A 14,253-nucleotide genomic window follows, 5' to 3' on the forward strand; every position below is an offset into this window, starting at 1 on the left:
TTTATTTCAATAAATAAAATAAAATAGTTTCCAATATATATCAAATATGAAAATTGTAAACTTTTTTTCCGATTTCAATAAATTAACATAAATTTCTTTTACAGCATCCAATTCTAGTGAAGCTTTCGTCACAAATAATAGTGGTTTTGACTAAGAGAGAGAGAGAGAGAGAGAGAGAGAGAGAGAGAGAGAGAGAGAGAATTGAAAAAATAAACACGTTCAGTGACTGTATCATTGGTATGCTTTGAGTAATTGGGAGAATTGAGTATGCGGAGTCGCAAGAAAGTCACGGTATTCAACAATATAAGCTCCGGAAGGGTTGCGTCCCAAAGGCTTACTGATTAAAGAGGAAGGTTCACCACTCTCTTAAGAGGAACTATTATACATTACACCAGACAAAGTGAACTAAATGAAATATCTGTATATGAAATATCTCTCTCACAGTAGATTCACCTACATAATACACCCAATATTATGAAACACAGTAGCGCAGTAAGAAGTAAATCGATTCTGAATAGAGCTGAATACCCGTCACCAAGTATGAATCTTATCAATTTATATAGTTACTATAACCATGAATGCCATGCCAGAAGGATAACGTCCAAGAGGAGAGAGAGAGGAATGAGGAGATGAGAAGTGTCAACTCGGCTTACAAACATATCTCCCCCGAAGTTTGCACAACGGCTTGGAAAAAGCTTCACTTCTAAACTTATATATACAATCCAGCATGTTATGTGTATATATTATCAAGTCTTATATATAAATATATACAGATACGTATTTTTCTATCTAGACTCAAATTTTATCCTTTCATGCGCGAATATAAAATAATTCTTTTTAAGGAGAAAAAAATTTTTCAAAAACTTTTATTCTCGTATTTTTTGAAATTCAAAATTCTCAATTATAATTTAAATGGTGACAATTATTTGCTTTCTTTCAAAAAAATTGATAATTATCGGCTGAAATTGTAATTAGTGATTTAATTTTGATTGATGTGTGATAATGACTTGTTCTTTTTCCTCAGGCAATTGATCTTGGTCGCCCCAACCCCAGAGATGATGAGTGCCATCGCCTGTTCTCTTGACACGTTTCTGGATCATTTCAGCCGAGGCTGTCTTTAAATCATAAGCCCATCCAATTTTTGCAAACATATCAAGAAATAATGTTGTCATATTGAAGGGATAAATTGGAAGTTCTCCTGCTTTATAGTCGAAGGGAAATACATGATGATAATTATGCCATCCTTCGCCCAATGTTATTATCGACAATATTCTGTTCTCAACCGACGTTATGTCCCTGGAAAAAAATCGGTGCGTATAAATTAATATATAACAGGGTTGCTACAATTTAGGGAAAAGTCAGGAATTTTTATTAAAAGTACTGGAAAAAATTGAATTTTTAGAAAGTATAAAAAAAATCTGGATTTTGGTGATTTTTTTTGTTTGACTCAAACTACGAAATTACCACGAATTCTAATACAAATCCCTCAATTTTTACTAATTCTGATAATATTTCTTTTTAAATAACTTAATCCTTGAACAACTATCATAAAATTATTACTTATTAATTATTTAATGAAGAATGATTGTAGAAATTCAATTATTTTCTATAGTAAAAAAATTCTTCATAGAAATTCAATTATGTTTATAAATTTTATAAAATTCTTGTCAAAATTTCAATTATTTTCAAAAATTTTCCTCAATTAAGTTATTTTCAATATCTACTATTTTAATAAAGTTTTCCAAAAGAATTCAATTATTCAAAAACAAAAAAATTTGAATAAAATTCGACGCAAATTATTATTTTCATAAATAATAAAAATTTCAAAGAAATTCAATTATTTACAAATTTGTTTTATAAATTTCTTCGCAATAATTCAATTTTTATCATTAAAATAAAATTTTTTATAGGGATTCAATTTTGTTTCATGAACAATAAAACTCATCGCACAATTTTAATATAATTTTAATCGAATTCCTCGAAAAATGTAATTATATTCTTAAAAATTTTATTAAAATTCGTCGAAAGAATTAAATTATTTAAAAATTTGTTGATAAAATTCTTTATGAGAATTCAATTTTAAAAAGAATTTAATTATTCAGTAAATTATTTATTTTTGTATTTAAATAATTGAATTCTCGTAGAATTTTCTAATAAAAATTGATTTAAAAATTAATATCAGTTGAAATTCTAGATAATTGAATATTAAAAGCATTAAAGCGTAAATTTTTAGAAATAATTGAATTTTAAAAAGGTTTCAAATTAAAATCTTTGAAACTCTAAATTTTTCTTATTTTTAATTAACAATTCTGTAGAATTAATTTTTTTGAAAAAGTTTAATTGGATTTTTTTAAAAATCATTTCAAGTTTCTATTTTCTAATATAACAATTGTAGAATTTTCGAATAATCGATGAATTTTCGTAAAATTGAATTATAAACAGATTTGAAAATTTTCAAAAATCATTCTAAATAATTTATATGTAGAAGAATTTTAGTTGAAAATTCTAAAAAATAATAATTGAATTGAAATGATGAAAATAATTTGAATGTTTTGAAGAATTTTAATTCTTCCGGAAAAATAATAATGATTAAATATTTATTTTAAATAAAACTATGACTATTTCGACATTTCTCTCACAAATTTTCAAAAAGCCCTTTTTTTATTCGTTATTTTATTTTTATAAAAGAATCTGATTAAAATAAACGAATTTTTCACCTTTTTTCGTTATTTGAATTGATTAAAATGACTTTTTTTTTGGATTCTAAAGTCGATTCGAGGTTTGAATTTTTTCTATAATTGGAAAAAAATGTAAATGTAGTATTTGAGAAAATAATTACCTATCGTATGGTTTGTTTCCATAGAAATGTGCGAAACTATTTATGGTCCCGGTAACATTAGCTCCAATTGAATATCGCAAAAATACAGCCCACAGTGCAGTTTTCCAGGTCTCATTCCAATAATAAACTGGCACAAGTGTAGGAATAATGATGGACAATGTCAGTCCAAGCGGAATAAAATACCTTTTCAAATGATCGTTTTGTTATTCAATATATTTTGATCGGTCATTATAGAAATATTTTATTTCGTTACGATTCAACAAATCAGAAAATATGTACTTTAGAAAAAATGAAACTGAAATTATTATTAAATAAATATAATTATATAAATTATAAAATTTTTAATTTTGAGAATAGTATTTTTAATATTTTTTTTAATATTTATCTATTTTTAATATTAAAAAAATAGAATTTCAAAATATTTTAAATAAAAATTCACGTAAAGTTTCAAATAGAAAAAATTAAATAATTTTGTTTCATATTTTATTGAATATCTGAGTTTTGAATTATTTTTTATTAATTTTATTAATTGAAGGAAAATTTTTTAAAAATAAAATTTTAAATGTGAAATAAATTCCCTACATTTTTACTTACTTTTCTCCAATCGTTAACACAGGATCATTATAAATATCACTAAAATCATGTTCTTTAATACGCCTTTTAACTTCCGGATGTTTTTTTAACATAATCCATCCTACGTGTGAGTAAAAAAATCCCCGTTTTGTATTATGTGGATCTGCATCAGTGTCCGTATATTTGTGATGTACTCGATGGAATTTTATCCAATCAATAGCTTTATACTGAAAAAGAAACAATTGAGGAAAAATTTCAAATTTAAATTTAAACGTAATATATAAATAATTCATTAAGACCTAATTAAAAGTTCATTTGTAATTTCTTGTTGTAATATGTTATTCAATTAGGTGCTGCATATTTAATTTATTTTTATTTTTCATTAATTTTTTTAATTATTTTTGTTTTAATTATTTTTATCTTTCTACTACAAAGAAAGTATTTTTTATTTTAACTTTTAAAAATTTTTAATTAATTTTTTATAGATTAAGATATAGATAATAATACAATTTGTATTAATATAAATGTAATTAATATAAGTTTGAATTTATTGTTTATTTTTTATTTTCTATTTTATTTCTATTTGTAAAATGATTGTATTGTCAAATTTAATTTTTAATTTTTGTCAAATTTATTTTTTAGTTACCCAGAAAGTGAGGTAATAACACAAAAGAAGAAATATTCGGAGAGGAAGTTTCGCTTTATAAGATCTGTGACTCCATAGACGATGAACACCAGCGGTTTCTCCAAATTTCGCAAAAAGTCCTATGGCGAAATCTACAATCGCCAAAAAATGGATCAACAAAACATGTAAATTTTTTTTTTATTTACCGAAAATAACTAAATTAAAAATTTGTTAAATAATTGCATTAAATTAATTGAAATTACTTAAAATAATCAAAATTAAAATAATTAAAATAATCAAAATTACAACTAAATTTTTTTTAATATATTATTTTTCATATAATTCTTTCAAGTTTTTCAAATTAATTTTAACGGCTATTGACTATTCGAAGAAATTAATAAACTTTTCACATTTTTCAGGTTTCTCGTCTCAAAATTCATGGTGAGTTTTTCCATTATGTTTACAATTTGAAAATTTAAATTCGTAAAATACTTACTCCACAAAATAGTCTTCTTTGACAAACTATACGGAAAAGTAAAAAGTCCATAGATAGTAATAAAATATCCGATGATAATAGCAGTTGAATACACATATTCCGGTTGTGTTTTAAACTGAAAGGGACCAATTTTTGATTTTTTAACAGAATTTTGATCAGTTTTGGTAGCAGTCATTTTTTATATAAAATATTTGTAGTTTTAAATAACAGAATCATTTATTTATCAAAAAAATAAATAAATAAAAATAACGATACTAACGAAATTTGAATACTTCAGTAAAACATTTTTATTTATTATACAAGAGCAATTGACTTAATCATATGAAAATCGAGCGACATTGCTTGTTAACAATTTGTTGATTACTAATGATATTCTCAGTAACATGAAATAATTCGCCGAATTTTGAAATACACGCGTAGTCACTTTTTTCATAAATTATTTATTGAGTTTCGTTAAGGAAAGGAGTATATTGACCTTTGTGACCTTAAAAACAAATTTTTTTCATTGTGACAAATTTAAATATAAAAACCTTAAAATATTTTTTGTTTCGATGTTTTCAAACTTAAAAATTCATTTCTTTTAGATTTAAAATTTATAATACAAACAATTATTTTTCCATCATTATTTATATACATACAATATTTGTGATCAATGCGAAAAAAAAATGTTTCGTAATACAAACAATTATTTTTGCATCATTATTAATATACAATATTTGGGATCAATTCGGAAAAGAAGAGAAAATTTTTTTATTTTCAACTGATAGAATTTCTATCATTCGAAAAAATAGCAACTCACCATAATTACGATCAAAATATCTAAAAATTATTCTACTTCTCGATATAAAAATCTGCAAATTTAAGTAACAATTTTCTATATAAATATTTAAACAAAAAAAAAATGGAATAAACATTAATGAAAAGGAAAAGAGCGAAAAGATTGTTGGAAAGGGTTAAATCGATGTATTTCCATTTTATGATCATACATTTGACAATAAACTGATTTTCGCTCATCGTTTATTGCGCCGTGATAACATGAAAAGCAGCAGCTCCCTCGGGCTTATATTTCATCTCGATCGATTGCCAATATAATTTCAGTATTGTGATACAAAATCGAAGGTGAATATTTTTTTGAGGGATGATGTCATCTTGTGAAAAAAAATATATATGAACGCGAAATTACTAGGATATTGGGATATATCGTCAGAGATAAAGGGAAAACACATGAAAAAGATATACAGGAAGCAGAGACCAATGTCTGTATTTTGACCGTGAAATGAATATCCGATCCGACGAGCTCTCCAATAAATATACCCTTCAAAAAAAAATTTACTCTTTCCATTTTCATCATCATTTTTTTCGAAAATTTATTTTTAAACTCATTTTACGATTTTATATAACAAAGACAAAAAAAAGTTCATATAAACTTCAATTATTATTACACAAAATAAATTATAAGTTTTTGTGTGTGATAATTAATTGTGAAAAAAATTTTGTTGATAATTACATGTGGCAATTGTTATCAAGCGAATAAAAATTTTGTTAATTAAAAATTTATACACAGGAATTAGAAATGGAGTAGAAATTATAGAAAATGAAAATAGAAATAGAAATAGAAATTTTACCGAAATTCCATCAAGTAGAAATGTAGTTGGGTAAAAATTTAATTGATATAAATATTAAATAATTAATAATTAATAATTATTTACAGTTTACTTTCGAGATTGTAATTCATTCGAATTTAACTACTAAGCAAATAAATCAAATTGCATGTCTGTGTACTGAAAAGCCTCTTGGTTTTAAGTAATGATAAGAGAACTGCAAACATCTTTTGCTATTTGCTTTAAGTATAACTTCAATAAGATCTTGAATCAGCGAAGCAAACTGATACGAATTATAAAAAGCAAGAGAGACGCAAAAATTTTTTTTTTTGTAACCAAAAAACGAAAAATTTTTTCAAGTACATTTCTTTTTAATTATTTAATCTGAATTTCTGTCGAAAATTTAAATTTTGATTACAATTTTTATTGTGATTATCGGTTATTGTAAAAATACTTTTAAAAAAACAATGCAATTTTTTTTTCATCTTCAAGTTAACTTTGTATTTTTAATTTTACGAACCAAGAAAAATTTTTTCTCGACTTCCCTTTTTTTTTATAGGAAAAAAATGATAAATTGCAGAAAAAAAGTGTATCGATCCTGCATTATCGTTCCCTCTTTTCGCACATCTCTTCTAATTTCTTTTATTGCAAGAGAATAAAATCTTGAAGAAGAAGAGGATTTAAAAATCTAAAGCCTAATGGCCCAGAAATATAAGAGTAAACTAAACTAATACTTCTAAATAAACGACAGACCCTTTTAAGATAATCAGCTTCTCTTTCTCTCTCAGTATAAATGTATATAGTTAGACTCTTGAATTTCTCGCTTCAAGGGAAGAAAAAAAATTTTTCGTCTCAAATGATGATTTCTCGTTTGAGAAAAGTAAATACATAAGCTACTTTACTCACAACTGTGTTTGAAAAAAAAAGAAGAAAAAAAAATTCTTTTCCCTTATTTCGCAACGAAATGCATAATTAAAATCCCCGGACAATTTCTCATGGAATTGAAGACTTTTGAATCCACAGTAACGACTAATATATAAAATTGAATAAAAGCTCTTTAAGTTGACGATAAAATCAAAAGAAGTCCAAGAATTCAATTTCCTATATATTTTTCAAACCCTTTTTCTGAATCTCAAATTACGTTCTTATATCAACTTCTTCTTCTTCTGCTTCTGCTTCCTCCTCCTCTTCTTCTTCTTCTTCTTTGCTGAATAAAAAGTTTCCATTTCCTTGGGAATATGTATATGCTTTTTCGTATCGCAAAACAGTATTTCTCAGCTTCGCACAATGCCTTTTCAGGTGAATATGAGATCGGTGGGTATATATTAAAGGGATTTATTTTGCGTGTTAAAGGCCCATTTCGTGGACTATTATATAGTTCCATAAACTAAAGGACTCAATGCATATAAATCGGTTCGAAAATTTAACGACACACGTCGATCAATTTCCTTTTTGCTTATTCAAAAATTCCGCTCGTAATTGTTTACTACTCATAGAATGAGAAATTAATGATTCATGAATATTCCCTAACAACAAAAATGTTTTCACAATTGTTCAATTTTTCGAGACAATATTTTATATCTAAATTTTGTATTCAAACAAATTTAAACAACATTTTCAAAGACTCAATTTTCATGGAAACTAAATTTTTCCCGAATCGAATTTTTACTAAAGATAATTTGTTTGTAGACGAATTATTATTTAACTGAATTCATTAAATTTTTCGAGTAAAAAAAATTATGTATTCGAATTTAAATTTAGAGGAATTTGATTTATTACTATAATTTCCAATTCGATAATTGGAAAAAAAATGTTTGGATAAAATTGTAAATTTTTATTTACTAGACGAATTTTTATTTAATAATTATTTTCCGAGTGAAAAAAATTAACTATTTTCATTCAAATTTAGCAGAATTTTCATTTATTGATAAAACTTCTATTTAGGTTCATTTGGATAAATTTAGAAATTTTTGTCTATTTAGACAAATTTTCATTTAATAATTATTTTTCGATTAACAACATTTTTCTATTTTAATTTAAATTTAGCAGAATTTACATTTACTGATAAAACTTGTATATTTATAAACATTTAGATATAATTACGAATTTTTATCTTCTTAGACGAATTTTTATTTAATAATTATTTTCCGAGTGAAAAATATTATCTTTTCTAATTCAAATTTACCAAAATTTTCGTTTATTAATAAAACTTCTATTAAGATTCATTTGGATAAATTTAAAAACTTTTGTCTATTTAGATGAATTTTTATTTAATAATTATTCTTCGATAACAAAATTTGTCTACTTTGATTTAAATTTGGCAGAATTCGATTGTTTAACAAAATTCTTATTTAGACACATTTGGATGTAATTAAATTTTTTTTATTTATTTAGACTATTATTTCAATGAATTTTATCAAAAAAAAAAATTTCAGTTATAATTTACTTCGATTTTTAATAAAATTAAATTAAGATATTTGAATAGTAAAGAAATATTCATTATTTGTTTTTCGACAATAAATTTTCTGATAAAAATTTTTTTTTAAATAATTGGAAAAATTAATGAAGATGAAAATGAAAGACAAAAATTTTTCGAAACAAGGAATGAAAATATTGTAATATAAACTTGTTTGTTTTAATCTTTCCATTTTTGTTTTATAATAAAGAGTTTTCTCTCTACTTTTCTTCGAAAATAAAGAGTATCTGAGAATGAATTTTTTTTTAGACATTTTCTTTTTCTTTACTAACGTTGATTTACGACGAAAAGCGAACTGTTTTCCTATCTTTTTAGTTTTTATTTTTTTAAAGAAAGCGGTATATCGTCACGAAACTTACACATACACTCACATTTTGTATGTTAACGACGATCAATAAAGAGCGCTTAATAACTATCCAGATCATTATATTCTTGTAAATTACTATAAAACACGAACATCTTTTCTCTTTCCCGTGTATCACACATGAAAAAAATCATCATTTAAAATTAACAGAAAATTTCTAAAAAGAAGATCATCCAAACTTTTATCGACAAAAAAACAATCGAAAGTCTGCAATTTTTCGCTGAATAGCTAAATTTTTATATTCTAATATTTATATTTATAAAAAATATTTTATATATTATTTATATAATATACAAAAAAATGTATGAACAAAAATTATTTGATTGAAATAACAGATTAATTGACTATTACCAATTAAATATTTACTTGAATCAAATAATATTTATTAGAGACAATTAAATGGTATTTGAACCAATAATTTCAGTATTTGAAGCAAATATGAACTGAACCATTTAACTGACTCCAATAAATATTATTTGATTCAATTAAATATTTAATTGATAATAGTCAAGTAATCGGTTATTTGAATCAAATAAATTTTTTTCCAGTGCTATATTTTTTTGTGTTAATTCTGAATAAATTAAGAATTTAAAATTTTTAATTTCAAAACTCAGTGAATAAATGAAAAAATGAATTTGAAAATAAATTAAAAAAGTTTCAAAGAAAGAAAAATTTATCAAAATATTTTAAATTAATAATTATATTAGTAATTTTTAAAAATTGGAAGAAATTATTGTTATTAAATTATTATTACTATTCGGTAAATAGATGAAAATCAAATTTTTATTAATTAACGATAATAAATGAAACGTAGGTTTGAACAAAACATTATTTCAAAAAGACAATGATGTGTTAAATTTTAATAAGCATTTGGTATATTAATCAAAAAAGAAACTTACAACTCATATTATTGCAAATAATTGAATTATTAATGTAACTATTTTTTTTGGTGCATCCTATTATTCTGATGAACCTCTGTAATATTTGAGGTTGTAGCAGACGTACATTGGAAATGCCATTATTCCTGATGCTAGGAGCATTCCATTTAATACTTTAAGCTGAAAAGAAAAAATCATTTTTAAATTTCTTAAATTTGAAATTTGTATAATTGAAAAAATTCTTTTCTAACACTTAGAAAAATCAATTTTCACTTTGGTTATCTATTTATTGTTAGAGAAAAAGAAAAAGTAAGGTAAAATAAGAGAAAAACACGATTTAAATTATACTTATTCAGTTTTGATCACAAATATTGTATCTTATTGTAAACATTTTTTTTTAAATTGAAAGACGTACCAAATGAATTTAAAAAAACAATTTGAAAAAAACAATTTAAAAAGACAATTTAAAGAAAACAATTTTAAATAATAAAATAGATTATTAGATAATTATTATTGATATTAATTGTTATTATTGATATTTATATTAATATTATTGATAATATTACTTCGTGATTGATAAGAAGAATAATTTTATTAAGGAAAAACAATAAATTTTTGAAAAATCATTTGCTTTAATAAAAGTTAAAATTAGTGGGTTCGAAAATTATATAATCACATGAGTAAAAATTAAAAATTGAACGATTTTTAAGGTTATGTCACCTTTAAAGATTCGATTTTGTTTTGAAACAATAGAACTTTAGTACTTCCTATTATTGAGTGAAATTGAATGTAGCTTTTTCTTTAACAATTAAAGTACCAAAATTGATTATTAAATACTTGTACTAATAATAATTAAAGATACATAAGAATAAACTCACTGGAAGAGACATTCGATATCTTGGTGGCAAAGAAACTAAACTCCTTTTTATAACTGCATTAGTAGCAGCAGGATTTCTGATGGTGGAAATGATGTTTCTGGAGAGAAGCATTTTTTATTTTTAATCATAAACGTCAAAGGCGAATCAAAACAATTACTCCAAATCCTCCAAATTTTTGTTCCAAAAGTTGTCCCTTGTGATATCGATCACTCGAGAATGTGATGTAACTGTAAATTAAAAGCAGTGAATTTAAAGCATAAAACTAATATACCTGTAAATTTAAAGACCAGAGTATGAAATTTTATTTTTTTATTAGTTTAAATTAATAAATCAAGAACTAGGGTAAAAATAATATATGAGTATTCAGAATAATATTTCTCTACAGAATAATTAAAATTCTTAACCCAGTTTTTAATTTTTAACGAAAAAAATCTTGTAGGCTAAAAAAAATCAATTTTTCTGTAATATAATCGTAATTTTTATAACATACCTATTGTTTCAACCAGAAATTTAATTTTCCATCCAAATGATAGTCGATTAATTTACAAGTAGTAAACCCCTTCAATGTAGTTGTAGTTGTGATTGATTCCAATGACGTAAGCAGAGATTGAAGGACCTTTCCTTTATTTTTAAATTCATTGGCTAAAAAAAAGAAAACGTTATTGGTCCTTTCAGTGGAATTCTCCTGGAGAAAATAGTTATGCCCAATAAAAAAATTCCCGATTCAGGATCGTAATAATTTTCTCCATCGCCCTAGATGAAAAGAAATTTTTAATTATTGCACAGAAAATATTATTAAAATAATTAAAATCATTAAAAAAAAGTTTACTTATCTTTGTTGTCCATGAAAATTTAAATTACTTTTAATTAACTCAATAAATCTGATAAAAATAATTTAACAAGAATAATTAAATAAAAGTAAATAAAAATAATTAAGTAAAAATAATTAAATAAAAATAATTAAATAAAAATGAATATAAAAAATATTCTATTTCAATTCTCTATATTTTATTTTTTTATTATACAAGAAATATTAATAATTTTCAATTTAAATTAAGTAAAACTATATTTTGATTTTTTCTATTTTTTGTAATGTTTAAGATTTGTTGCAATGTACAAAGGAGTAGCCATGACTGCAGATGCTATAGCAAACCCATTTGCAAGTTTCGCCTAAAAAAATTATTAGAGCTTATAAATTTTAATTTTTGAATTGCTTTTTAAGTAAAACAGTTTTTTTGTCAAATTTTTATTTCTAAAATATTTTTAATATTTTCTTTTTCAAATAAACAAATTTTCAATCAATTTTCTACATTTAAAAAATTTTAATTTACAAATAATTTAACTTCAATAACTCTTTAATATAAAAATATTCGAAAAATATGAATTATGACATTAAAAATTAATTAAATTAATTAAATTAAAATTAAAATTAAAATTAAATTAATTCAATAAAAATTAAAATTAATATTAAATTAATTAATTAAATTAAAAAGTTTTATTTCTAAATTTAGTTTTAAATAAAATAGTTTATTTTAAAGTTACGTTTTTTTTAAGTATTAAATTTAAAAACTGTTTTTTTTTGTTTGTAGTTATATAAATAATAATTTGTTCAAAATAGAAATGTTAGTTTTCTTCGATTTATTTTTTGAATAAAATTTTTTTTAATTAACTGACAGCTTTTTTTATTTATAATCTTAATTAAATTTTAAACCAATTATTTGCAATAAAATTAATTATTACGTAAGGAATGCAAAAATTAAAAAGTAAAAATTAAACTTACTATTAATGACATTCTGTGTCTTGGAGGTAAAGAAACTAAAGTTCTGCATTGTTGTTGAGTGATTCCAAAAATCAATGGCCTTATTTTATTAATATTTTGAAGTGCCATTTTTCCTTATTGTAAACTATGCTGAATTTTCAGAAATAAATGACCGTTTTTTTTTGGCAAAAAATGGTCTCATGCCAAGGGTGAAGTATTTGCGTATGCGCAAAGTGCATAGGAAGTTGTTTCAACAAGTCAAATTAAAGTCAAATTTACTTTTTTATATAATTTCTCCCACTATTGAAAAAATTCGGTTTGTATTCAAAAAATGGAGGGAATATTTTTTCTAATATAAATTATGAAACAATGCCAATGAAATACTTGAAAATATTTATTTAATTTTGTTTGGAAAATAATTTTACAATCCTGCTTTTGACTAACGTTGTCAAATTGCAGTAGTGCACCTCTATTTTTAAATCTATTGTTAATCGATATTTTGTTTTTTTTAACACCTGATTATTAAAAAATAGTCTAGAATAACGAAAGATGAGTTTTTTTTACTAACATTTTGCAAGAATTTAATAAAAAAATATTCCAATATCGTAAATATAATTTTGCAATAGTGTCGAATTTCAAATTGTTCAAATTTAAATTCCCTTACTTCCGTAATTGCAATTTAAAATTATAAATTTGAATTATAGGAAATTTTTAAAAAATTTAACAATATTATTCTTGAATAATTAAAATACTGAAAATTATTTCTTACAATTACAATAATTAAAATTAGTTTAAAATTTGTTTTTATTTTTTTTGCAAAATCTTATGGGATTGGTTTGATTTTTTTTCAAGGTTGGCTGTCCTGATTATTATACTGACATCAGGTTAGGTTAATTTCCGTCGCATCTGACCAGGGATGGGTACGTATTATACATGATGTATTATACCTGGTTTTCTACACGTATAATACGTGGTATTATACATCTTTAGTTTTCTACGTATGTCATGTATTTTACATACATTGCGTGACGCGCGGGATTTTTAAATTTTAGACAAGAAACATGTGATTTTAATAGTATATTAAATAAATTTTAAACATAATTTCAATTTAAAAATTTATTAATTAACATTGAAAAGTTTTTTTAAAATTTATGTTTTAAAGAAATAGCACACAAACAAAGTTCTAACTGTTCGTGGTCAGGTCAGGTTGTCTGCTGCCGCCAGACCCATTTATAGGTTATACATCTCCATGTGCCAGGCCATGTGTCAGTGATTGTTGTACAATATTGCTTTTTTTAAAATAAAAAAAAATTAACAAAAGAGGTGGAAGGCCGAAACACAATTCCTGGGAGGAATTGTGTTTTATTCCCAAAAATAATAAAGGGAAAAATGTTGCCCTGTGTCCTATTTGCAACAAAACATTGCAAAATACAGCTATAATAATAATTTAGTACTTTTGTATGAAAAAGTTTATTTGAAACCCGTTTATTTTCAAATAAATAATAAATTAACGTGTCTTTTTAAAATTGTTCTATATAAATATATAATACAAGTTATGAAAAAATGTGTGTAAAAAACCATATGAAAAATCAATAAATATATATTATACGCATTTTTTTGTAAACTTACCTTATATGTAACCTTTTTTGGTTTTTTCTTGGTATTTTTAGCAACAATTTAGTAATGAAAACCAGGAAACAAATAAAAAATAATCAAACATATGATTTTTATTATTATTGTGAGGTTTGTACGCATGCGCAGAAC

The 14,253-nt window shown here is 23.4% G+C and overlaps 1 protein-coding gene and 2 long non-coding RNA genes across 3 annotated transcripts; 1 reads left to right on the forward strand and 2 right to left on the reverse strand.

Annotated features, from left to right (window-relative positions):
* Positions 1–849: 849 nt before the first annotated feature.
* On the reverse strand, positions 850–4,878 carry LOC122509050 (acyl-CoA Delta(11) desaturase-like). Its single transcript, XM_043622811.1, has 5 exons — positions 4,534–4,878; positions 4,059–4,189; positions 3,434–3,639; positions 2,840–3,022; positions 850–1,296 (listed from the first exon to the last, which is right to left on the reverse strand). The coding sequence occupies exons 1-5, from the start codon at positions 4,706–4,708 to the stop codon at positions 972–974; spliced, it is 1,020 nt and encodes a 339-aa protein (XP_043478746.1). The 5' UTR covers positions 4,709–4,878; the 3' UTR covers positions 850–971.
* Positions 1,173–13,508, forward strand: LOC122509052. Its single transcript, XR_006302283.1, has 4 exons — positions 1,173–1,310; positions 4,055–4,222; positions 4,457–4,478; positions 13,342–13,508. It is a non-coding gene; the product is annotated as an uncharacterized LOC122509052 (long non-coding RNA).
* A 154-nt stretch (positions 13,509–13,662) lies between these two features.
* On the reverse strand, positions 13,663–14,207 carry LOC122509051. The gene is made up of 2 exons (XR_006302282.1): positions 14,119–14,207; positions 13,663–13,778 (listed from the first exon to the last, which is right to left on the reverse strand). It is a non-coding gene; the product is annotated as an uncharacterized LOC122509051 (long non-coding RNA).
* Positions 14,208–14,253: the final 46 nt, after the last annotated feature.

This window comes from Leptopilina heterotoma, unplaced genomic scaffold, assembly GCF_015476425.1.
Source record: "Leptopilina heterotoma isolate Lh14 unplaced genomic scaffold, ASM1547642v1 Lhet_59, whole genome shotgun sequence".
NCBI classification, from domain to species: Eukaryota; Metazoa; Arthropoda; class Insecta; order Hymenoptera; family Figitidae; genus Leptopilina; species Leptopilina heterotoma.